The sequence below is a fragment of the Mauremys reevesii genome, linkage group 11 (assembly GCF_016161935.1).
Source record: "Mauremys reevesii isolate NIE-2019 linkage group 11, ASM1616193v1, whole genome shotgun sequence".
In the NCBI taxonomy this organism is placed as follows: domain Eukaryota; kingdom Metazoa; phylum Chordata; order Testudines; family Geoemydidae; genus Mauremys; species Mauremys reevesii.
In genome coordinates this window covers 767,792-793,260 of record NC_052633.1, presented here as the reverse complement: position 1 = coordinate 793,260, position 25,469 = coordinate 767,792, and the positions used below count along the sequence as shown (strand labels likewise).

The window sequence follows — 25,469 nt, the reverse complement described above, 5'->3', positions numbered from 1 at the left end:
ATAGTTCAGGGCTCAGATCTTTAAGCAGGAGCTGAGCAAACAACAATAGTTCAGGGCTCAGATCTTTAAGCAGGAGCTGAGCAGCAATAATAGTTCAGGGCTCAGGTCCTTAAAGCAGGAGCTGAGCAGCAACAACAATAGTTCAGGGCTCAGGTCCTTAAGCAGGAGCTGAGCAGCAATAATAGTTCAGGGCTCAGGTCCTTAAAGCAGGAGCTGAGCAGCAACAATAATAGTTCAGGGCTCAGGTCCTTAAAGCAGGAGCTGAGCAGCAACAACAATAGTTCAGGGCTCAGGTCCTTAAGCAGGAGCTGAGCAAACAACAATAGTTCAGGGCTCAGGTCCTTAAGCAGGAGCTGAGCAGCAATAATAGTTCAGGGCTCAGGTCCTTAAAGCAGGAGCTGAGCAGCAACAACAATAGTTCAGGGCTCAGGTCCTTAAGCAGGAGCTGAGCAGCAACAATAGGTGAGTCCAGAGTTCTGGGTCTGAGCTCCGATGTGAGGGGGAGACTACCACCCGTGAGGCGGTGGCAGGGGGGACACAGGCCCACCCACTCCACTGTGTCCCAGCCCGGGGCCCTAACAGCAGCAGTTAGTCTGCTGCTGTGTCGGTGGGGTCCTGACCGCAACACACCGACATCGGCTCGAAATCTGCAGTAGCCAGACTGGGGTCAGCTACCCCCGGGCTACTTCCCATCTCCCCCTCCATGGGTACCTGCTCATCGCGGTTGTCTGCAGCGGGGTCCCATACCATGGGCTCCTCGTCGTGCTGAGGGCTGACTAGGTCGGGCTGCTCCTCAGGACACGGGTCGGGGGGACGCTCTGGCAGCTCCTCGGGGTACCGGGCTCGGGGCAGGCTCGGCCAGTTCTCCTCAGGATACCGGGCTCGGGGCAGGCTCGGCCAGTTCTCCTCAGGGTACCGGGCTCGGGGCAGGCTCGGCCAGTCTTCTTCAGGGTACCGGGCTCGGGGCAGGCTCGGCCAGTCTTCTTCAGGGTACCGGGCTTGGGGCAGGCTCGGTCCAGCAAGAGCTCGGTCAGGAGCGTCTGTCCTCTCCGGCCGCCGGGCTGCAACTGAGCGCTGGGCCGGGGCTTTTATACTTCCTGTCCCGCCCCTTGACTTCCGGGGAGCGGGGACAGGCGGCAGTGGCTCCGCCCACTGTGGCAGCTGTTCTGGCTCCTCCCTCTCGGGTGTGGCCGGGAGCCAGGCCGCCTCACTACAGGGCCGTACTGTCGCAAGAGGTGGGAGGAGAAGAACTCCCCATTTTGGACCTGAGCCACAAACTGTTCCCCAGAGAGACCCGGTATTCCACCACAGAGCGGGAGGCCCTGGGAGTGAAATGGGCATTCGTGGCGCTGAGGTACTGTGATGTTCGTCCATCGTTGTCGATTATTACCTCAACAACTCATTCGTTCAATGACCGGACTCTGTGAGTCCGGAGATGACTGATCAGTCCGATTCCGGCATGGAACGTCCTGCCACACGTTGGACAGACATGTGATGGCACTGTCGATGATGTGCGGGCAGCTCTGGACTCGCGCAGCTCACGCTTTCTTTCAGCCTCAGCAGTACGCCTCGCCTCAGAGGTATTACTGCCTGTGTAAATGAGGCTGCGCCATGCTGGACAGTTCAGTGCGATGGTTTCCCATGTGGCGGTGTTGATCTCGAGGGAGTTCAGAGAGGTCTTCAGCGTGTCCTTGAACCGCTTCTTTTGTCCTCCGTGGGAGCGCTTTCCCTGGTGAGTTCTCCGTAGAAGAGCTGTTTAGAAATGTGCTCCTCTGATATTCTCACGACATGTCCAGCCCATCTGGTCTGGGCTCTCATCAGCAGTGTGTGAACTGACGGCAGACTGGCTCTGGTAAGGACTTCAGTATCGGGCACTTTGTCCTGCCATCTGATTTTTAGAAGCTTTCGCAGACAGGAAATGTGGAAGTGTTTGTGCCTTCGTGCATGACTCTGATAGACAGTCCACGGCTCGCAGGCCTACAGCAGAGTTGGAAGCACCACTGCTCTGTAGACCATCAGCTTTGTTGGTAGGCTGATCCCTCGACGTTCCCAGACGTTGGAGCGCAATCGGCCAAATGCAGAGCTGGCTTTAGCAATTCTGCCGTTTACTTCATCATCGACTGACACTGCTTGGGAAAGGGTACTGCCCAGGTATGTGAAGTGCTCCACTGCCTGGAGTCTCTGTCCATTTACAGTGATGGACTGTTCTGAGTATGGAGCGTGGGGAGCTGGCTGGTGCATGACCTCAGTCTTCTTGATGTTAACGGTGAGACCGAAGTTGTTACATGCAGATGAAAACTTGTCCATATTGGCTTTCATTTGTGGCTCTGTACTAGCATTCAGAGCACAATCATCGGCAAAGAGAAAGTCTCGAAGTACAGTTTCCTTCACCTTGGTAATGGCACGCAGTTGTCTTGGATTGAATAGTTTCCTGTCAGTTCTGTATTTCAGGCCTACTCCTTCAGTGCAGTATTGAAAGGCATCAGTCAGAGTGGCAGAGAATATCATGCTGAACAAAGTGGGTGCTAAAACACACCCTTGCTTGATGCCGTTGGTGACTGGGAAGGCCTCAGATGTTTCACTGTCATCCAGGACACGAGCCATCATACCGTGATGAAATTGACGTACCATTGGTATGAATCTGTCTGGACAGCTGAATTTCGACATGATCCTCCACAGGCCCTGGCGACTGACAGAGTCGAACGCTTTCGTGAGGTCCACAAAAGTTGTGTAGAGTTCACAATTCTGTTCTTGACATTTCTCCTGTAGCTGACACGCAGCGAAGATCATGTCAATAGTCCCACGTCCCTTGCAGAAGCCGCACTGTGATTCTGGCAGTGAGCCCTGCTCCAGGTGAGTGATCAATCAGTTCAACAGAACCCGTGCAAGAATTTTCCACGCTGTAGAGAGCAGCGAGATTCCATGGTGATTGTTGCATACCTGGCGGTGGCCCTTCCTCTTATAGAGGTGCACCATAGACACATCTCTAAATTCCTGTGGAATGGATCCCTGCTTCCAGAAGGACTGAAACAGCTCAGTGACTTTCCGTAGCAGCACGGGTCCACTGACTTTGTACACCTCTGCTGGTATGGCATCTGACCCTGGGGCTTTGCCACTTGACAGCTGGTTGATGGCTTCCTTCACTTCATCCTCTTTTGGTGAAGCATCCATGGAGTCATGGACTGCAACCTGGGGCATCTTGTCAATGGCCTCATCACTGATGACTGAGGGGCAGTTGAGAGCTGCTTCAAAATGTTCAGCCCATCTCTGGAGAATCTGTGTCTTCTCTGTAAGGAGCACAGTGCCATCAGAGCTCAGGAGGGGAAAGCTCCCAGAGGACTGTGGACCATAGACTCTCCCTCACTTTAATCCAATTCACGCGCAAGTCTCGACATCATAACATATCAAGTCCTGTGGTGATGGGCAAGCGACGAAACAGCAGGTGTGGATACACTGGGAGCTGTTGCCGCGGACCTGCACACAGGCGGCTCAGGTATAATGGTCGTTCCTCACTGACCGAAGCAGCAGTGGAGCGCGGCGTCTTCTTGAGCGACTGAGCAGCCCTATTCAGGACTGCACTGCTCACTTGGCTAGAAAAGGTGCCCTAAACATTGCCTGCTTCACCTTACCCTGGCCAGCATACCGCGGCTGGTGGGGATCCCATCAAAGCGGTTGAACAAAAACAAAACTTAGAGTGACACCGGTCCCCATTGGCACATGGACTGTGCGCATGCTACTGGACAACATCACGGCAGACAGACCGGAGAGAAGAACAGCACTTGTCACCAGAGAGCTCGCACGCTACAACATTGACATTGCAGCCCTTAGCGAAACTCGCCTTGCTAATGAAGGACAGCTGTCTGAGTCAGGCAGAGGCTATACATTCTTGTGGAGTGGCCGCAGCAGTGATGAGCGTCGCGAATCTGGAGTTGGCTTCGCCATCAAGAATCATCTTGTTCGGAAACTTGCCAGTTCCCCCAAGGGTGTGAATGACCGACTCATGACAATGCAGCTTCCGCTTCAAAAAGGAAAACAAGCTACTTTGATCAGCACATACACTCCCGCAATGACCAACCCAGAGAATGTGAAGGATAAATTCTACGAAGAACTAGATGTTCTGTTATCATCAGTGCACCACAGAGACAAGCTGATCCTGCTTGGTGATTTTAACGCAAGAGTCGGATGCGATGCCGCAGCCTGGGAAGGAGTCATCGGGAAACATGGAGTGGGAAAGTGTAACAGCAATGGCCTGTTACTGCTGAAAACTTGTGCAGCACATGAGTTTCTGATCACCGATACGGTCTTCCGCCTCCGTACCTGCAACAGGACTTGGTGGATGCATCCCCGTTCCAAGCACTGGCATCCGATCGACTATGTCGTCATCAGGAGAAGGAACAGACAAGATGTCAGGGTTACAAAAGCTATGTGCGGCGGTGACTGTTGGACGGATCACAGGCTCATAGTATCCAAAATGAAGCTCCGTATCATGCCGAAGAGACGACCACAAGGCTGTAAGGCTCTCAAAAGGATCAATGTGTCAAAGCTGAAGAATAGCCGCATCGCTGAAAATCTAGCGGAAGACCTAGAGAATGAGCTTGCTGATCTTCGTATTGAGGATGACACTGAGAAAGACTGGGAGCCATTCCGCAACACTGTCCATACAGCTGCATCGAAGGTATTGGGGCCCTCCACACGCAGGCCGCAAGGCTGGTTTGACGAAAATGATGCAGAAATCCAGGTCCTACTTGCTGAGAAGCATCGCCTGCATCGTGCACATCAGAACGACCCATCCTCAGCGGCAAAGAAGACGGCCTTTATCAACGCTCGCAGAACAGTACAGCACCGACTGCACAAAATGCGGGACTTGTGGCTGAGCGCCAAAGCAGATGAAATACAGGCATATGCAGACAGGAATGACTATAAGCAGTTCTATGAAGCCCTCCTTCTCCTTGGTAATAGAACACGCACCCCTCAGGTGGATTAACAGCATGAAGGACTCAAACACACGGATCATGTGGTGGTACATGTCCCTCCAACCCTATTCCTTCCGAGTGTTACACCAGACAGGAAAGGCTCATGCGGATGCAGATTTATTTTCCCAAGTTGTGGGGTGGTAGGGGGGTAGGGGGAAGGGGAGGAGACGACTAAGGGTCAGCCGGCCCAGGCGACTGTCTTAAGGGGGAGGGTGTGTGACGGGGCAGAGTGGACCCACACTGGTATAGCAGGGGTTAACCCTTCCTCCCTGGCAGAGGAAGCCCCGCCCCAGAAGTTCTGCTGGGCATGCTCCAACTGGAGCTCAGATATAAAAGCCTGCACATCAGCTCAGTCTGGGCTGACAGCCAGAGGGGAAGGACGCACGCTGTTAGCTCCTGCAGAGAGAGGGCCTGCGAGCCACAATCCGGATGTCAGCATTGCCGAGGCACCACCGGAGACCCTGACAGAGGACGACCCAGGGGCGGAACAGACCGGAGGACCCCTCGCTGCAGAAGCACTGCCATTCCCAGGGGAAAGTAGAGATAAACGGTGTTAAAGCTGTATTAGCACTCGGCGTGTTGCGGGCAGATCCCTGCCGAGCGAGCGGCAAGTAGAGCTTGCAGCTATCAGGGCCCTGGCTTGGGGCTCAGAGGAGAGGGTGGGCCCGAGTCCAACCGTGAAGGATTATGTGGACTCTGGCCGCGCTACCCCGCCTGAAAGGGGGGATTATATCAGGCCCGCACAACTCGTAAAGCGGCGAGGGCCACATTCCTCCAAAGAAAACAGCCGAGGGCCGAAACCTCCCGGCCCCGCAGAAACACCCCGCCCCAGGGCCGCCCAGCCCTGCGGAAACAAACCCTCCTTCCCCAGCGCCGCCCCACCAAAACTGCTGTGGGCCAAAAAGGAAGGTTGGGGGTGGGGAGGTGATACTTTATTTTAAATCAACCAGGGTCTCCCAGCTGAAGAGGTGGCTGGGAGCCCTCAGGGTCAAATTAAAGGGCCCAGGGCTCCGGTGGCTGGGGGAACCTGGCAGGGTCAGCTCTAGGTGTTTTGCTGCCCCAAGCAAAAAAAAAACTTGGCTGCCCCCCGTCCCAGCCCTGGGCTCCCCCCTGTAGCCTCCTGCTGCCCCAATCCTGGGCTCTCCCCCCACTGACCCACACCCCCTGCCGCCCCAGCGCTGGGCTTCCCCCTTTCCTCCCCACCCGGGCCCTCCCTCCACCCTGCTGCTGCCCCAGCCCTGGGCTCCCCCCACCAGTGCCTCCCCCCCACACACCTCCTGCCTCCCCAGCCCTGGGTCACTAGTAACGCTCCCAGGGCAGGTCATTCAGCAGGAATTTTGGATGTGCACAAAACACAGACAGGATTGGTTCCCATATGGTTACAGAGCTGCAGTAAAGTGGAACAATTTTCAGCTTGTGTGATTGGAGGATATCTGGATGCATATTATAAGACTGTCCTCCATAAATGAGGAAAAGTTGAGGTGCCTTTATTATTCTTTTGTTCCACTCTTTCTTTCTATGGGGAATTTGCCTATGCAATATCACTGTCTTCCTTAAACAAACAAAAAGGCGATGGCTGCTGAAAATAGCAATTCCAGTCCTAATAAGCATTTCTTGCTCAATTTTATCCTGCTTTTTCTACAGCAAGTTACAGTGGATCAGTATATTTGATTTGGGAGAAATGAAGTAACAGCTGCCCAAACTGAGCTTGAGCACTCCTGAATCCTGAGGTGTTCAAGTCTGGAAGGCAGGTGCTGGGGGGGGGGGGGCTGTGGGCTCCACGGGGGAGTATGGCAGCAATGTGTCTGGAGCTGCATGGAGCCAGACACGCTGGTCTGAGTGGCACAGTAAGGGGCTGGAGGTTGGAGAAGGGGTAGGGAGTTCCAAGGGGCAGTCAAGGGACAGGGAGCTGTGGGGGCTGGATGGGGCAGAGGTTCAGGGGGGCAGTCAGGGGACAGGCAGCAGTAGGATAGGCATGGGAGTCCCAGGGGTTTATCAGGGACAGGTAGGGGTGGGGTCCTGGGGAAAGTTGGGGGAGTCTCAGGAGGGGGCAGTTGGGGACAAGGAGAAGGGAGGCTTAGATAGGGGCTGGGGTCCCAAGGGGCAGTTGGAGCAGGGGTCTTGGGAGGGAGCAATTGGGGGACAAGGAGCAGCGGCTTTTAGATAGGGGGTGGGGTCCGGGGGGGCAGTTAGGGGCAGGAGTCCCAGGAGAGGGGTATCAGGGGACAAGGACCAGCGGTGTTAGATAGGGGGTGGGGGTTCTGGGGGGCAGTTGGGGAGGGTGCAAACAGCGGTCGCGTGCCGGGATTCAAACCACTCTGGGCTGCTGGCAGCCGCGGGGAGCCCTGAGCCCTTTAAATCCCAGCCGCAGCCGGGAATCTGTGGGCAGCCCAGAGCCCTCTGACTCCCGACTCTGGCTGAGATTTAAAGGGCTCTGCGCTCCCTGCGGCTGCGGGCAGCCCAGAACCCTCTGAGTTCCGGCCGCGGCTGGGATTTAAAGGGCTCTGGGCTCCCCGCCGCTGTGGGCAGCCCAGAGCCGTCTGACTCCTGGCCGCGGCTGGGATTTAAAGGGCTCTGGGCTCCCTGAAGCTGCGGGCAACCTAGAGCTTTTTGATTCACCGCCACGGCTGGGATTTAAAGGGCTCTGGGCTCCCCGTGGCTGCCGGCAGCCCAGAGCCTTTTGATTCCTGGCCGCGGCTGGGATTTAAAGGGCTCTGGGCTCTCCGCAGCTGCCGGCAGCCCAGAGCCCTCTGACTCCCAGCCGCGGCTGAGATTCAAAGGGCTCCCCGCGGTTGCCGGCAGCCCAGAGCTCTCTGCTTCCTGGCCGCAGCCGGGATTCAAAGGGCTCTGGGCTGCCCACACAGCTCCGTGTGCGGGGGATTTAGAATCCCCTCGTGGGCCGCACAGTGAGGCTCCGCGGGCCTTATGTTGTGCAGGCCTGGATTATATGAACGTTGGCCGCAAGGCTGTTCTACCCTGCTGCAAAGAGGGATTATATGGACTTTGTCCACTAGGCCGTGCTACCCCACCCTCAAGTCCTCAAATAATGGTTTCAAGACTTTAAGGTGCAGAGACTCCTCCAGCAAGTGAACCAGGCCCTGTACTGCAGAGGAAGGTGAAAAGCCCAGCTATGGCGATCAGCTAAACCCTGAGCATGTGGGCAAGACTCACCTCGACCCAAGAAGAGCAGGCCTGGGCAGAGCAGGTCTGTACAAGGGAAAGGAGAGTGCTTTCCCCTGGGCGGCACAGCCTGGGGCTTAGCCAAATTGATTACAGAATGAGTCCTACCTCTGAGGGACCATGTATTGGCCCCGAAAGAACCAGACTGCAGCAGCGATAAAGCCTAGCTGGGCTATGCACTGGAATGAGAACTAGGTAGGAAGTTGAAAGCAGCAAGGAAAGCCTAGAAGGGAACTTGAGAAGAGAGGTAGGATGTGCCCAGGGAAACCTGCAGCAAAGAGAAAAGAGCAGACCTAGCTGTTGAGCACAGAGCCCTGGGCTGCTACCAGGTTCAGGATGGGACCGGGTTCCTCTACTGACCCCAAAGAAGGAGGCATAAATGCACCCAGAGAGGTTACCAAGCCCAGCAAGGGGGCTGCAGGCTGAGCCAGAGCCCCAGTGAGAGGAGAAGAACTTTTTTCTCTGGGAAGACCTTTTTGGACTTTTACTGTGTCACAAACTGAGCCCCAGAAGCGGTGACTAAAAGTAGTGAGCCGGCCAGAGGGCCGAATTACCAGGCAGAGAGACTGCCATGGTGCTGGAGTGACCGTCGATGGAGGACCAGAGGCACCTAACAATGAGTAGATTCATTGATTATTGGCATCGTCAGCAGAAATGAATTCCTCTCGTCATCTGCGATGGCTCATGGAAGTCTTGGATACTGAAGGAAGGTCCGTCCCCGCAAGTGGGAATCCCATTTGAGTTCCAGGGACTGGTTAAGCAGGCAAAGCAGGGCTCGGGGTTTCTCCAGCAGCTCCTAGAAACTCCCCAGAAGCAGAAGGAAGTGCAGGCAGAGCTGCAGATGCAGCTGCTAATCTTGAGGGAGCAGCAGCAAGACCTGTCAGAGATCCTGCAAAGGGAAATGAACCTGCTAGGCCCATGGACAAACAGAGCAGCCTCGGATCTAGTGGCCAGTGAACTCTGGTACAAAGCTGCTTCCATTATGGAAACAGCCTGGTACTGGCGAGTGGGTGGGGAGACCAGGGAGATGGGAGGGGTTACTGAGGCTGGGGTGGGGAAGAAGCTGTGGGGCTGGGAGGGGAAGGACATGGCCCAGCTTGTGGGAAGGATCCTGCTGGCTGTGTCTGGAGCACTGTGCAGCCTCTTCTGTGGGAAGTTCCCATGGGTCAGTGTGGCCTGAATCTCTCCTGCTCCTTTGTTCTCTTTGGGCTTCACAGGAGATGTCTGGTGAACTGCCTGTGGACTCTGTGCCCCGCACCGCTCCGAAATTATTCGCTACCTTGAAAGAAACAGGGCACAGCTCAGCCTGGTAGGTAGGCTGGAGACTCACACTTCACTCACACACACAACACTGAGGGGCTTTGGGAAGCACAGTAACAAAGAAGAGATTTAAGTGATACTAAGCAAGAGAAAGAGACAAATTTCAAACAGACAAAAAAAACAAAACACACTTTGTAGTGACTCAAACTGAATCATAAGAGTCACAATTGTGGCCTTAGCAGTTTCCAGACTAACATCTCCGCTTTCCTAACAGACCTTATTTGATGTCCCTGTACAGTACAAAAATTCTCTGTCGAATCTGCTGATTTGATTGCTTAGCCTTTCGGTTTCAGACCCTCTGTTCTCTTTCTGGGGTGCCTGGACCCTGACTGCAACATCTCTCTTCCAGTCTCTGGCCCAGCCTCTTCCACAGACGTATGCTGCAGCCAGCCCAGCTCAGAGAGCAGTGGGGACACATGATCTCATCCTGTCAAACCAAGCAACATGGGTCCCATTGAGGCTTAGATGGAAGATCCCAGGTATCTCGTGGAGGTAAAAACCATTCACTCTTCTGGGCACTTTGGGCTTCCTGTTCCATAGCCTAGTTGTCATCATGACTTTGTTTTTTTATTCTCAGAGGACGTGTCTGGGATCCTGGAGACTGTTTCCTGCTGGAGGTTTGAGCGGGGAGAGATCACTCAGAAGATCACTCGGGTCTGCAGGGTTCATGGGAGCAGCCACACTCCAGCAGGCCATCTGGAAGCCTATTAAAAACTGCTTACCTACGACTTACAAAGTCCAGACCCAGTTTGAGGCTCCATCCCTGAGGCCTATTGGCAAAGTCCCAGAGCAGCTAATCGGCCCCCGGGACCTCCTTAAACCAACAGCAGGAACAAGAAGCTGTCTGCTCACCGGGGCTCCCCTGTCTTCTGGACCATGTGACTCGCTGTGGCTCATCGGATTTGAGGGTCTGAACACAATTTGGTCTTTTGCTTCTGCTCTTCCAGTATCCTGACCCAGCTGACTCTCGACTCCTGTCTTCTGAGTGTAGACTCTGCCTCTGAGCACTAGGTCTGGCTGCTCATGACCCGGCCATGACACTGACTTTTCTACAATTCCTCCAATGCCCTTTTCTGCTCTCCAGCTCTGCTCTCCCAGCAAGACACACCAATCCCCTGGCTCCCAAAGTCCTAGTTGCTGCTATTCAAGGGCTCAGGGATGGTGCTTGTATTGCCCCCTCCCGCACCACAGCTGCTTTTCCTATGAGAATCTCCCTAGCGCAGAGGAGAAATCCGCTCTTCTCTTAGAATCAGTCCTGGCAGCAATTCAGGAAGTCATAGAAGGGACGGTCTGCTAAGCTCCCTCTGCAATGCCACTGTCAGAGACCATTACTGGTGGGTGCCAAGTGAGTGCGCAGGCAGCTCCTTGAGAGACTCCTAGGCGCAGGGTAGTCGTGTTTCACGGTGACCTCTGAAAGCCATGCAAAGAGTGCAGCATTGAAGAGACTCTCCTGCGGTAACAAAGGGTTTCTGTTCTCCTACATAGTCAGCCAGTGAGGCCAGTTTGCAGCATGTGGAAGAGCTGTTTGGTGCCTTGTTGGAGGATTCACCATATAGCTGGCAGCAGCTTCAGATCCTGGAGTCCCTATGATATGGTTACCATGCATCCGGATTTTCCAAGACATGTCCAGCTTTTTGTTTTTAAATAGCTGTCGGGGAGGAATTTGTAAAAATCTAAAGGTCCGTGATTTCCTCCCAATGCTCGGGCCACCCAGAGGGGGAGCAAGTGGGGCAATTTGCCCCAGGCCCTGGGCCCCGCAGGGGCCCTCACGAGAGTTTTTGGGGGCCTCTGGAGAAGGGTCTGTCACTCGCGCCGGGGGCCCCAGAAAACTCTCACGGGGCCCGGGCCCCCGGAGCTTCTTCTGCTCTGGCTCTTCAGCGGCAATTCAGCGGTGGGGGGGTCCTTCCGCTCCGGGTCCCGCCGCCAAAGACCCCGGGACCCCTGAATCCTCTGGGCGGCCCCACCCAATGCAGAGTGTGACTCAGCTGAAACGGCGGCCAGGCCCGATTGAGCCACTCACATCCGGGCCTCCAGTAGTCAGAGCCCCTCCCCTGGTCTCCCCCTCCCCTGGCCTCCCTCTCCCCCCTGCAGCCAAAGTCCATTTAATCCTCCTTTGCAGGTGGGGTAGCGCGGCCTAGCGAGCAGAGTCTATAAAATCCCCCCTTGCAGGCGGGGGAGCATGGCCTAGTGGCCAGAGTCCATATAATCCCCCAGTACACATGGGGTAGCACGGCCTAACAGCCAGAGTCCATATAATCCTTCACGGTTCAGGGTGGGGGGGGTAGGTGGACTCAGGCCCACCCTCTCCACCGAGTCCTAAGCCAGGGCCCTGGTAGCGGCAAGCTCTACTTGCCGCTTGCTCAGCAGGGATCTGACTGCAACACGCCTAGTAGTAATACAGCATTAACACCATTTATCTCTACTTTCCCCTGGGAATGGCAGTGCTTCTGCGGCGAGGGGTCCTCCGGTCTGTTCCTCCCCTGGGTCATCCTCCGTCAGAGTCTCCGGTGGAGCTTCGACAGGGCTGACGCCCAGATCCTGGCTCGCAGCCCCTCTCTCTGCAGGAGCTAACAGCGTGTGTCCTTCCCCTCTGGCGGTCAGCCCAGACTGAGCTGATGTGCAGGCTTTTATATCTGAGCTCCAGTTGGAGCATGCCCAGCAGAGCTTCCGGGGCGGGGCTTCCTCTGCCAGGGAGGAAGGGTTAACCCCTGCTATGCCAGTGCGGGGCCGCTCTGCCCCATCACACACTCTCCCCCTTAAGACAGTCCCCTGGGCAGCCTGATCCTTGGTCGTCTCCTCCCCTTCCCCCCTACCCCTCCGACCCCCCTCATCCGCATGAGCCTTTCCCGGCCGGTGTAACACTCGAAAGGAATAGGGTTGGAGGGACATGTACCACCACATGATCCGTGTGTGTGAGTCCTTCATGCTGTTAATCCACCTGAGGGGTGCGTGGTCTGTTACCAAGGAGAAGGGGTTCCCTATTAGATAGAACAGCTTGTGGCTCAGATACCAAAGACCGTATTTTCCCTCGGCCCACCGTATAGCCCGGGTAGATCAGTTCTTTCTGGCCCAGGTGACATTTGGTTCGGTTTGCGGTGAGTCCTGCTCTGCCCAGCGCCCGCAGCTGGAGCTGTTCCTTCCAGTTGGCACTGTAGATGATGATGTCCGTCAGTGTCTCCTGCAGCAAGCTGACCCGTGCGAAGATCTGCAAGAGTTCATTGGCGATAACTGGAGCCGTGGCAGACCCTAGTGGTACCACCTCTGGATACCGTGTGGCATAGTCAACCACAACCTGATATACTTATGGCCGGAGCTACTCTTCTCCAAAGGCCCCACTAAGTCCAAGCCCATCCGTTCAAAGGGTGTCCCTCCTGGTCACCCACAAGGGGGCCGTGCCCCCAGGGGTCATGCCCCATCCAGCCCCCATGTTCCTTGACGCCTCCCCAGGACCCTGACCCATCCACCCCTTCCCTGTCCCCTGACTGCCCCCTTGCCATCCCATCCAACCCTCCTCTCATTCCTGATGGCCCCCAGGACCCCTGCCCCATCCAACCACCCCTTCTCTCTGTCCCGACTGCCCCCCATCGTCTCATCTAACCCCTGCTCCTTCCTGACTGCCCCCCTGGAAACCTTGCTCCCATTCGATCCCCCGGGTCCCGGCCCGCTGACCCCCCCCCCCCCCCGCCCACCCCCCCACAACCCACCGAACTCCCTGCCCTCTTCCAACCCCTCCCTGCTTCCTGCCCCCTTACCACACTGCCTGGGGCCGGGGCCGGGGCCAGGTCCGCTTGGCCAGGACCGGGACTGGTGCAGTGGGGCCCGACTCCACAGGCTGGGCCGAGCCAGGCCGGAGCTGATCAGTCAGGACCAGGACCGGCGCCGCGGGGCCCCACTCCCTGGGCTGGGCCGGGCAGGAGCCGCTCATCCGGGACCAGCACTGGCGCCACGGGGCCGAGCCGGGCCGGAGCCACTGGGGCCAGAGCCGGGGGTGCTTGGCCGGGACTGGGCTGGGCCGCTCGGCCGGCGCCAGGCCAGGGCCAGGGGAAGCCGCTCAGCTGGAGCCAGACAGGGCCGCGCTGTGCCCCCCTGGAGCTGTACTCGCACCCCCCAGCCCCAGCCTACCTGCCTCCTGCTTGTTTCAGGCTTCCAGCGAACATCTGATTCGCGGGAAGCAGGGGAGGGGGAGGAGAAGGAGGGCGGAGCGTTCAGGGAGGAGGGGGAGGTGAGCTGGGGCGGGGGCGGGAGGGACGGCTGCCCGAGCTTTTGTTAAATGGAAAAGCTTTTTCAGAACCGGTTGTCCTGGAACAGCTGGTTCTAAAAGGGTTTCTAAATTTAACAACCAGTTCCTGCGAACCGGCTCCAGCTCACCACTGCCATCTGCCCAAAGCAGTCAATGGCTCTTACCTCCACGAGGGAGCGGGTCTCCTCTCAGCCTCTCTGAGAACTTGCACTGCTTGGTTTCCTAGGACAAGGTGACCTGTCCCCACTGCTCCCTGAGGTGGCCCATCTGGGAGGCTGTCACACACCCCAGGGCCTAGCAGACAGGTGGGGAGGAGGTTCCCGTTCATGTCACCCTCTGAGAGCCCACAGAAGGGCCAAAGGAAGAATTAAGGGCAAGAGGTGAAGCAGGCCCTGAGCCTCTGTCCCATCCTCACCTCCTCAAATGTGGAGCTTCCTGAGCTTCAGTTGGGCAGACGGAAAATGTAGCTCTGGCACAAAGGTGCTTCTGCGTCATCTGGGGCAGGGAGAGCTCTGCCTGGGAGCCCGGGGAATGGGATGGGGGTGAGAGCAAGGAAAGAGGGGAGGGGTATGGGAGTGAGGGGAAGAGCTCATGCCCCAGATGAAGGACGTTTGGGGTCAGAGGGAAGGACCCTGCTCCACAGAGAGGGGAGAGAGTTTCTGTCAGTGACAGGGGCCTCCATTTCCCCTTCCACTAGCCCCCCATTTCCAGGGAGACAGAGCAGTACCTGCAGCAGGGAGCGGGAGTTGCTGAGGGGGGACCTTTAAGGGCATCAGGTGAGGCTCAGCCCTTGCATCACCTCAGGCACCTGGTGCAGCTGCCGGATGCTGCGGAGCTGACCCATCACCTTGGCGGTGGTGTCCTCCAGCTGCAGGGGAAGGAGAACATGTCAGAGACTGAGACACTGCCCAGGAATCAGGGAGGATTAAGGGCACCTGGAACCAGCACCATTTCCACCCAGCAGCTGCTCATGTCTGAGTGGTGGATTCACCCTCCTGATCCTCAGGATGGAGGCTTCTTGTCCTCTCTAGTGACCTACAGTGCCAGCCCCCCTCCTTGTAGGGTTAGCTCCTGCCGCCTCCCCCTCAGTGCCCCTGACAGCTGTTCCACCTCCAACCCACCTGGGGACACCGCTCAAGTTGGTAGAACCCTCTCCTCCACCCCTGCCTCCATCCCCACCCAGGTAGGGCAGGAGGGATTCTAACAGCAGTGAAGTAGCCTGCGGGGAGGTTGAGACCTTTCCCCAAGTCACCCCAGTGACAAATGCTGAAGCCAGAGGATGGCAGCCCTGGTGAACGGGGCAGGTCAGCAGCCCCTGCTGGCTGAATCCTCCCATTCTCTCTAGAGCGGGTCCAGCCCTGCCAGCAGCAGGACAAGCTTCCCCCACCCATGGGCCTCAGAACTGCCTGGCCGGTCGCCATCACCCATCAGTCCTTGGCCTCCCAGGCTGCCAGTGATGGGAGCAACTCTGGGTGGTGGCTGGGGTGACATGGACACTAGGCCATGGGGAAATAGGTGCAGCTCTGTGGGGCAGGAAAGGTTCACACAGGGCACTTAGGGGACTCTCCTGCCCTTCCCAGGAGTGAGAGCAGAGCATCACATCCTAAGAACACAAGTCCATGAAGTCCACAAGTCCCCACTAGGCTCCTTGCTCCCAGGCCAGCAAATGGTGATAGGATGGGAATGAGGCCTGGGCCCCGCTCCAATCTCCTGAGTCGAATGCAGCTGCTTACCGTGTACCCCAGCAGTTGCTCGGCTTCCCCCAGGATGGCGTACGTGAGGAGAAGCCCAGCCTGGCTAATGCACAGCAGGGGGTTGTAGATCGCTGGCACGGCTGTCTTGAGGAAGCATTTCCTCTGCCCCACAGAGAAGAATTTTCCAAATACCTAAACCAACAGGACAGGAGGCTGTAGCAGATTGCCCAGAGCCAGCCTCCAAGCCCTGGAGATAGAATGGCCTCAGTGTCTGGTGCCCCAAAGGAAGGGTAAGAGAGCTGCTGTAGCCAAGGCCGTTCATTCCCCAGGAGGCTTTCAGGGTCCCATGGCTCAGGGAAGCCCCTTTATGAAAAGATGGCAGATGCTTAGGGACCAAAGCCTCCAGTGGCTCTTTCTGGAGGGCAATTGATCGCAGGGGCCATGATGGGCTGGAAATAGATCTCTAATGTGGGTGAGCAGGGCCCACTCTGCTGTGCAGCGCACCGAGATGATAGGGGACCCTGTATTGCTTCCAGCAGAGAGATCTCCTGCACTTCAGTGGCTAGAGGAGTGTGCGTGGGGGGGGGGGGGAAAGGGGTTGGAGCTGACAGACCAAAGGTCTATTGCCCCCAAATTAGTGATCTGCAACCTGACCAGGATAAGGAGACTCATGTCCCAGTCCCCATCACAGACACTCCTAGGAAACTTTTCTTCTGCTGCAGCAATTCAGCTTGTGAGAGGCAGGACAAGCTCACAGAGTCTCTCTCATGTGGCGTCTGTAGGGCAGCATTCTGTAGATGCACTTGGAGATCCAGGAGCCATTCCAAGGCCTCCTCTGTGATGTTGTGGAAATCACCCATTTCACCTTTGACTCCAATCTGGGGGCACTGGGTTATGGTGTGTTCCAAGGTTTGGATGTTCTCAGCACAGGTGTGAGACAGGGGGCCAGGGGGTCTTTGATTTTCTACTTGTGCAGCAAGTAGTCGCAACTTGGGTCAGTGACAATGTGCTTCTTTGGCACAGTGGCTGAGGTCCAGATACTCTGCCATTCCCTGGCCGGGACTGGAGACATGAGGAGGCGCATGTGGTGCATATTGGCTCTGGAGCTCACTGTGTTCCCTCCCCAGTTCTCGGCTTGGGGCATTCTGCTTCCTGACTGGCAATGGACTTGGGCAAACCCCACCTCCTTTCTCTGCTTCTACAGGCTGCAGGGAAGTAAACAAGGGTCTTCTCAAGCACTAGTGACTGACGGACCCAGTGCTCTTCTCTCAGACACTTGGGGATCAGCCAAGGGGACAAGGAGCAGAGAGACACCCAGAGCCATAATCCTCTATTAACTCACCCACCCGGGGATTCGCCTTATGCCACGTAGCAACGGCTCCATGGAAGACACTCAAATCACAGCAACTAGCGAGGTTCCAATGTGGGACCTTTAGCACCAGCCTGTCCCACTGGGTGCTGGGTGAGGAACTCTGAGCTGGAAATAAGGAGTGGGCTCTTGTCCTGTCTCCAGGAGGCATCCACTGCAGGGACCCCAGCCAGCCCCACTCCCTGAGCTGTGTCCTACCCTGCCACAGTGTCCTTACCTCCCCCACCCTGGCTGTGTTTTTATAGCCCAGGAGCCTGCTGTCCTGGTACCAGTTGTGGCACCACAGATCCTCCACCTCGTGTATGCTCAGCCCTGGAAGAGAGAGAGAGAGAGACACTTTGATCATTCTGGTTGCAGTTTCTGTGTCCTTCCAATCCCATTGGTGGCTGCCCAGTGGAGTGGAGAAGAACAGAGGTGGAGAGAGACTTGTTCTCCAGCTGGGGTCAGGCTGAGGGAAATTGTCTGGGGTCCCATTATCCACCTGTGGTCCCTTTCAGTCCCCTGATGGGTTCCGTGTCCCAGTGGGTTCCTTACCCCTCTGTTCGAGCAGCAGCTGGTACAGCCGGTAAGTCCCCTCCCTGGCCTGCCGGCTGATGTCCTGGTCTGGGTAACTCACAAACAGAGCCAGCTGGGCCACGTGCTGACCCAGCCTAGGGAACTCTGCTGAGATCTAATGGAAGGGAGAGGAGAGGAGACTCCATCAGCATTTTCCTGTCAGCTCCCTGTCCCCCCTGGGCCAGAAGGCTCCTTCTGCAGGAGATGCTGGGGGAGAGGAGCCTGAGACAGACCCTTCATTTGCTCTGCTGCCAAGGGAGCCAGGAGCTGCTTTGGGATGCCAAGCAGGGGCTGGAACATGGTCCCTGTCAAGGTTCCTTCCCACTCCGAACTCTAAGGTACAGATGTGGGGACCTGCATGAGAACCTCTAAGCTTAATTACCAGCTTAGATCTGGTTTTTCTGCCACCACCCAAAGCATTTAAGAGTTATTTGGGATACTCTGTCGACCTCCCCCCTAGAATATCTGCCTCCCAAATACTAGAACCCTTCCCTGGGTAGCCTTGAGAGACTCCTCCACCAATTTCCTGGTGAACACTGATCCAAACCCTTGGATCTTAAAACAAGGAAAAATCAATCAGGTTCTTAAAAAGAAGGCTTTTCATTAAAGAAAGAAAGGTAAAAATCATCTCTGTAAAATCAGGATGGAAAATAACTTTACAGGGTCATCAGATTCAAGGAGCCCAGAGGAACCCCCTCTAGCCTTAGCTTCAAAGTTGCAGCAAACAGAGGTAAATCCTCTTAGCCAAAAGGAACATTTACAAATTGAGAAAACAAAGAGAAGCCTAACACGCCTTGCCTGGCTGGTACTTACAAGTTTGAAATATGAGAGACTGGTTCAGAAAGATTGGGAGAGCCTGGATTGATGGCTGGTCCCTCTTAGTCCCAAGAGCGAACAACCCCCAACACAAAGAGCGCACAAACAAAAGCCTCCCCCTCCCACCAAGATTTGAAAGTATCCTGTCCCCTTATTGGTCCTTTGGGTCAGGTGTCAGCCAGGTTACCTGAGCTTCTTCACCCTTTACAGGTAAAAGGATTTTGGTGTCTCTGGCCAGGAGGGATTGGATAGTATTGTACACAGGAGGGCTGTTCCCTTCCCTTTATAGTTATGACAATCCCCTTCAAGGCCCAGGGACGACACTTGACCAGGACAAGAAGAACTTGACTCAAGCCTATCTCCTTCCCTGCTCTGACTCTGCCTCCCCAAGAGGAACACTGCGAACCCACAGCCCCTGCAGCAGCAGATCCTACAGCCCGGTGGAGCCAGCCCGCCTGCGCCTGGAGTCAGGAAGCTGGGGTCAGAGGTCACTTACGTCAAACTCGGGGAGGGTGACTGCAAATCTCAGCAGGGCCGTGCTGCTCTTAATGGCCCTGGCTCTCTCCTGGGGCACCCTGGACACGATCCAGCGGTTGACATGCTGTGGGGAAAGGAGGCAGGTCAGGATGAATGGGCAGGTGGTGCTTTGCAAATGAGCCCCACCCCCCGCCCCAGCCCCAGGGGCCCGAGATATTATGCGCAGAGAGAATAGCTGAGTCATTGATCACAGAGCTTTAGAAGGGGATTCTTTCCCCCAGGACGCAGCTTGTATCCTGCAGGTCACAACTTGTCAGGGTCTCTCTAGACTGGTCCCATCCTCCCAGAGCTCCTGATTCCTGAAGAGTTCACCAGAAAGGAGACTGAATCCTCGCCCTTCCCTGCCACTAAAATCCTTGGTGGGATGTAAGGAGTCAGCGAGAGCACAATCCCCCCCAGGAATTTCAGAGCATATCAGAGAGAAGGGCTGATTCCCTGGGTTCCTCCTGTTTCTCTAGGAAGGAGCGTGTGCCTCTTCTCTGAGAACCATCTCTGGAAACTCGTGGGGTGTTGGTGTTGGGGCGGGGAAGGGGGGGTTTCAGACTCTCACTCCCCAAGACAACCAGGGGCCCTGTGATTAGTGTTCAACAGAAGCAGGCAGAGCTCTGGCTTGACGTCCCAGCTCCTTCCTCTGTCCCTCAAGAAAGCAGGACCTGACACTGCATTGCACTGACCGCCCCAGCCAAGGACGCCCCAATGGGGACCCAGCTAGGAGGACAGAATAGAAACTGGATCTGCCAGTCTCTCCTTACCAGCCCCCAAAGAGTTAAGGTAAAATTGGTTCCCACCCCTCCTTATGGGACTCACCTCCAAGATGAAGTGGAGCCTGCCTGCGTCTGGGGACTCTGCCAGCAGGTTCCCCAGCACAGCATCCAGGAGCTCTGGCATGACTTTGTGTAGAGCCTGCAAAGCATGGGTCAGAGTTAGGGAAACTGGGCCGACCTCTGCCACAGGATGGGAAGAGGGGTCTCTGGGAAGCACTGGTGAGACTCCCAAACACATCTCCTGGCCTCGCTCATTCATGTCCCACTGCAGGCAATTAGCAAGGATTGATGACACCTGGATCTTTGATCCATGAGCTTAGCAGGTCTCTGCAGACAGCCTTGTAGGCGGAAGAGTAGGATACAGCCAAGTTGCTATGGATGGAAGCTGGGCTGCTGGGCAAAACACGGCATATGGAAGAGAAAGAAAGAAAGAAAGAAAGAAAGAAAGAAAGAAAGAAAGAAAGAAAGAAAGAAAGAAAGAAAGAGGTAATTCTCTGGAGGGAAGGATCCAACCCTACAGCTTGTTCCATCTCTGCCTACCCCACCCCTAAATCTGGAGCTCCAGCGAATCAAGGGAGCCCGGACAAGGACCACTCTGGAAGAGGCGGAGGATGTACCTGGATGTCGGTGGCGTCCGTCTCCGTGCCCAGGGTGAAGACCGAGCCAAGGGCAGCTTGCAAGAGGCGGGACTCTAGCTCAGGCTCAAGGGCTGGTTTCATGGTGCTGGCAAGAGAGAGGAGCTGGTATTAGACTGCGCAGTGCGGGGGTGGGACTGTCGCCAACACGGACACGAAACCACAGGGCTACAGGCACAGGCTGGCGAGAATGGAAACTGAGGCACTGAGCTAGGGAATGACAAGGCCGAGGTGTCACAGACAGACAGTGGCAGGGCAGGAATAGCGCCTGGTCCCTGGAGCCTGCTGCCCCTCCTGTATCTGAGCCCGGGAGTGAGCCCCTCCCCAAGGCCCCTGCAATGTTAGTGGGGTGAAAAGAAGAGCCCAGCCAGGACAGAGTGACCCTTCCCGCCCCACCAGCTCTGCCAGAGGAGCCACTCCTGGGAGGTGAGCGACCTGGGAGTGGGAGGGACAGTCTCCCAGCCTTGGGCCTGAGCAGCACTGGGGTTAGGGGAGCCAGCGGGGGGCAGGTGGGGGGAGGGGAAGAGGGGGCTGTCTCGGTACCTGAGGTTGCCCACAGCAGCCAGGCAGCTGGAGAGGATCTCGCTGGGTGGAGAGTCTTTAGGAAGCTCCTCAATGAGCTCCTGTGAGACGCGAAGGAGACAAAGGAGCATGAGGGATTCGGGCCCTGCTGACACCTCCCCGTGAGGAGATGACACAGCCAGTGCCCCACATGGCCAGCAGGATCCCCCACTACCTCCCGCTCCTCCCATTTCTTCCTGCCCAGCAAACTGGGCCCCTTCCAGGATTCCTGCCCAGCTCAGTCCCAATCCCCTTCTTCCCTCCTCCCTGTCAAACCTGCCCCCATTCAGCACCATCCCCACGACCGAGCTGGGATCATGTGATTCCTTGTCCCCCAGTCACAGCTGCCCTCCAGCCCCACAATTCCCCCACTGCCCAATCTCACAATTCTCCCTTCTCTTCTCCCCGCCTTCAGCCCCAGCAATCCTTGCCCTCTGCTGCCCCCACCCACACCCCCCAGCCCCCACCCATTAGCCCGGCCATACCCCGGCCAATCGCACGTCTCTCTCCCCCCTCCAGCTGCCGGATGACGGATTCTCACTCACCACAATCCTCTCCACCACAGCCGCCTTGCAGCAGTGCGGCTCCAGCGTGTCCTGCCCTCGGTCCTGTGCAGCAAGACACGCGGGGTAGATGGCCCGCAGGAACCTGAGCTGCTGCCCCTCATCCTGTACCCACCGGGAGTGGGGGATAGCGAGAGAGAACCTGTTAGCTAGGGACCTTCCTCCCCACCCACACCAGCTCCAGGGCTCAGGCCTCACTGGGGGATTGTGGGGAGCCGCCTAGTGTCCAAATCCCCCACGACTCCTACACAAGCAGGACTGGGAACTGGGACAGTGCCTGTGGGGGGAGGAGACCTCGGCTGTTGTGGGACAAACACCCCCATCTTGGGGGTCCCTCATCAAGTATGTACAAGGGCCCCATTAGGGGTGGTGGATCATCAAGGACAAGACCCTCGGCAGGGGGTGGGGATGCTGGGAAGGGACAGGACAATCTTGGTTCCAGCCCAGGTGGGGAACATTTGTACCTTGTCTCTGCCCTGGAGCTGCTCTCCGATGACCTTGAGAGCAGCTTCCTCTGTGGTCATCTCCAGCCATTCCTCTGCCGCTGACTCCGTGGGGGTCCCTGCACCCGGGAGAGAAGGGAACAGGGGAATGTCTGCTGCCCCTTGGGGGAAGGACAGGGGTGTGGTGGGGAGCGCAGGATTAAGGACCCCCCTTCCCACCTCAGGCACCCAGGGCAGATCGGGCCCCACACCTCCCTCTCAGGGCTGCCTTCAGCCCCCAACAGCTTCAGAAGCCCATAGCAGAGCCCCCCCGCCCCCACTGTCCAGGACTCCACGGGAGGTGCCGACTCCCCCAGCCCCGGAGCATCAAGGGACAAAGTGGCAGCAGCTCTTGATGCCCCCACCCCCAGCTCCCCTTGCTGCAGGAGCAGCTGTGTGACTGCTGCTGGTGTCAGTGGGGTTCACGTGGCTCAGGCCAGACACCTGGGCTGGGGACCCCCCCCCGCCATATCCCTGGGAGAGTGTCTGGGCCCAGGGTGTTCACATCCCCGTCCTCACCCCTCCCTCAGCCCAGCCTGGCTCCTCACCTGGAACAAAGCAGCAGCGTCCAGAGGCGTCGCTGCTGCTGGAGCCCCAGGCACTGCTGCTGTCCCGTGCTGCGCTGATGGTGCTAGTGCTGGGATCTTCCACCTCCTGGTCTGAGGGGGCTGAAAGATCCTCAGAGCCCGGGCAAGGCGATGCCCCCTGCTGGGAATGAGGGCTGGGCTCCTGGGGCCGCTGCTGCCCACATAACAGGCCCCAGAGCCTCCCTGCCCGGCACACCTCCTGGGCTGGGTCCTGTCCGCAAAACCTCAACCTGAGCCAGCTCCACCTGGGCTTGGTCGGGGTCTCTCCCAGGTCGGCGCCTGCGCCGGGAGCTGGCTTTGTTCTCCAGAAGGCTGGGATCTTCTGCCTTCTGGCCTGGATGGGAGCTGCTTCCCCGCCAGCGGGGACGGAGAGGTGGCTCTGCCCCTTGGGAAGATGGCCGCTCCTTCCCGAAGGCTCTGGGGGCACCTGCAGAGCCTTCCTCCTGAACCTCCGCAGGAGCCTGGCCATCCTGGAATCGAGCGGGGAACAGGTGTGAGTCTGGGGTCACTCCTGGGCCTTTTCGGTCCCTCCTCAGCCCTGCTCCAACCACAGCAGCCCCTTCTCCCCCCATAGGAGTGCAGGGAGTGCAAGCTACACACACTGGCAGGAGTTCATTGCATGATCTGCTCCCCCTCAACGTTCCCCCTCGTCATCCCTGCTGCTGCTGCAAGATCCAGGAAGTCTCATCCTTTTAGAGCAATGGGGTCAGTCCCAAAGACCATCGGTTACTCTGGACAAGCAGCTCCCTCCAGGATCCTGACATGCCAGCACTTTACACACCTTCCTGCAGCCTCCCAACCCCCATGGCCTGTAGCCATGGGACCCCGACCCTACTGATGGCAAACAGGCCTCAGCTACTGGCTCAGGGTCACACCGAGTGTCAGAGCCATGGATGGACCCCTTCCCTAACCACTGCTGCACACTCCCTCCCACAGCTGGCAATTGCAACCAGGCCCTAGTGTCCGCTCCCCCTGCCTTTGAGAGGGAGTGTCACTCCTGGCTCCATTGCTGCCTATTGATCTGTGGGACTGGGCTCTCTGGGCCTCACATCCCCGAATGGGCTTTAAAGAAGAGAATGGTTAAAGTTTGGCCCCAACTCTTTCTTGTTTCTCTACACTTGCCATTTTAGCAAAGTTTAGAATTCTTGACGTTCAACACCTGGAAACATCCCTTTCTCCTTCGCAGACAGCTTGAGCATCCCTCCTCACCCAGGCTCACTGCTGCCAGGAGTTAGAGAATCCACCCTATACCCCTTGGACCTACCCAAGGAGTCCCACAGCAAAATGGGGACAGAGCCAGAAAGAGAAGCCAACAGTCCTGACTCCTGTTCTAACTAACAGACAACAACCCCCACAGAGGCAGGGAGAGAGCCCAGGAAATAATCACTCAATTAGGAATCTTTTCTGCACCCTCTCTAATTTTTTAACATAATATTCAAAATGTGGACACAAGAACTGGATTCAACATTCCAGTTTCAGGCTCACCAATGCCGGATCACTTCCCTTTCCATACTCACTACTCTATCCAGCCAAGAATGGCTTTAACCTTTTTTACCACAGTTTCACATTGACAGATTATGGTGAGCAGTCCCCCATTCTGTAGGGTGCTGCCTGACTCCTCTGTTACTGGCAGGCTGGGTTTGCATGTGGCTTTATTAAAAGCTAATGATTCAGTAAGTAGTTTAGAAGAACTAGCCCATTAGAGAGAGAATCATGAATTGCTCAAAGACAACGAATGGAGAAAAGCAGCAAGAGGAATCAAACACGTTTGGTTCTGGCTTATTTCCTTGGTCTTAAAAGAGAGTAACAAGGACCTGAGTCTCCTCCCTCACAATAGCCCCATGCTCGGCCCAATCAGCATTGAGACTCTGAGACTCAGAAAGCGGAGAGGTCTCACCAGCTGTCGCAGGTCACCACCGGAGGGAGTCACACTTAGAGCACTATTCCAGCCACATCTTTGGGAGGGCCTCCCGCAAGGAGAGTTGGAGCGCAACCCCCCACCCCTGCCCCCCACTCCACATGCCCACACAGGTCCTGGTGGTGAAAGGAGAGCAGGGGGAAAGGACAACGATGCAAGAGAAGAAGAGAAAGGAGGGAGAGACAGGAAAAGGGAAAACAAAAAGGAGAAACCCCAATGTCCCCAGTGATTCTAAGGGACAAAGTCCTAGGTCAGAAATAAAATGCTGCCACCACAATCTAGTGTTTTCCTTTCCTAAAAATCAGCCGGCACCTGATGGATCAGACTGAACAGGTTCCAAATCTTTCAGAGGCTCTTACCTTCTATATAGGGACGTCTGTTTTCTGGCAAAATCAATAATTGAAGAAGAGAAAACTCTGAAGAGGGTCCTCGTTACGCTCACGTAGGTAAAAGTGAATTATCTCGGTACTCAAGGAGAGACCTCGAGATGGAGACGCGCTGAAGCAAAGCCACAGGGATCTCCAAGGCTGCCCCTGTCGTGCACCCCTGTCCTGCCTGGATGATGTCAAGAGCTCTCTGTGATATCATCGCCTCCCACCACCTTTGTCCAATAGGCTGAGGTCCTGCCAAAGGCCCTTGTGATGTCACTGCCACACCCACCCCTCCCCCGCAGTGCTGATGTCCTGCCCCTGTCCAGCCACATTGGATGTTTGTGCTGCTTCCCCTGGATCACCCCACTCAATGACTCTTCATTGTGGGGATGACACCGACTATACAGTAGAACACGAGACGCTCTTCCCCATGCTACGCTCAGTTGTTCATAAATTAGTAGACTTTATGGACAGAACAGAAGAGACAATTAGACCATGGAATCTGACACCCTGCATATCACTTGCTTTCTGTATAGCATAGTAGCTAGTTTTTGACTAAACACGTTCCAGAAAGGCATCTAGGCTTCATTAGAAGACCTCAAGAAATGGGGAATTCCCACCACTTCCCTTTCTAGTTTATTCCTTCCTGGTGATTCATTCATCCTCACTGTTGACTAGTTGTGCCCTATTTCTAATAGGAATTGGTCTCGTTTGAGTTTCCAGCCACTGGGACTTGTTATGCTTTTCTCTGCTAGATTAATGAGCCCTTTAATATCAGCTATTTTCTCTCCATGAAGTCACTTCTTCAAACATCATTTGATCTTTTTGATCACTTCCATGATCTTTCTGATAATCTAAACATGCTGAGCTCTTTCACTAGTTCATAGCAGGCATTTTCTCCAGC

General features: G+C 56.2%; 1 protein-coding gene and 1 long non-coding RNA gene across 2 annotated transcripts; one reads left to right on the top strand and one right to left on the bottom strand.

Annotated features, from left to right (window-relative positions):
* Positions 1 to 9,228: 9,228 nt before the first annotated feature.
* LOC120374792 lies at positions 9,229 to 11,341 on the top strand. Its single transcript, XR_005586246.1, has 3 exons — positions 9,229 to 9,462; positions 9,823 to 9,965; positions 10,051 to 11,341. It is a non-coding gene; the product is annotated as an uncharacterized LOC120374792 (long non-coding RNA).
* A 3,144-nt stretch (positions 11,342 to 14,485) lies between these two features.
* LOC120374477 lies at positions 14,486 to 20,855 on the bottom strand. Its single transcript, XM_039494221.1, has 5 exons — positions 20,627 to 20,855; positions 20,066 to 20,171; positions 19,534 to 19,587; positions 15,447 to 15,599; positions 14,486 to 14,581 (listed from the first exon to the last, which is right to left on the bottom strand). Exons 1-5 carry the CDS (start codon positions 20,833 to 20,835, stop codon positions 14,486 to 14,488), a joined length of 618 nt encoding a protein of 205 aa, XP_039350155.1. The 5' UTR covers positions 20,836 to 20,855.
* Positions 20,856 to 25,469: the final 4,614 nt, after the last annotated feature.

Coding starts and splice junctions, on each gene's coding strand:
- LOC120374477 (XM_039494221.1), bottom strand. CDS start 20,835: ATGGGAGGAGCGGGAGGTAGTGGGGGATCCTGCTGGCCATGTGGGGCA. Junction 20,172..20,626: donor GCTGCTGTGGGCAACCTCAG/GTACCGAGACAG, acceptor CTCTCTTGCCAG/CACCATGAAACCAGCCCTTG. Junction 14,582..15,446: donor AGCAACTGCTGGGGTACACG/GTAAGCAGCTGC, acceptor CTTCCCCTGCAG/CTGGAGGACACCACCGCCAA.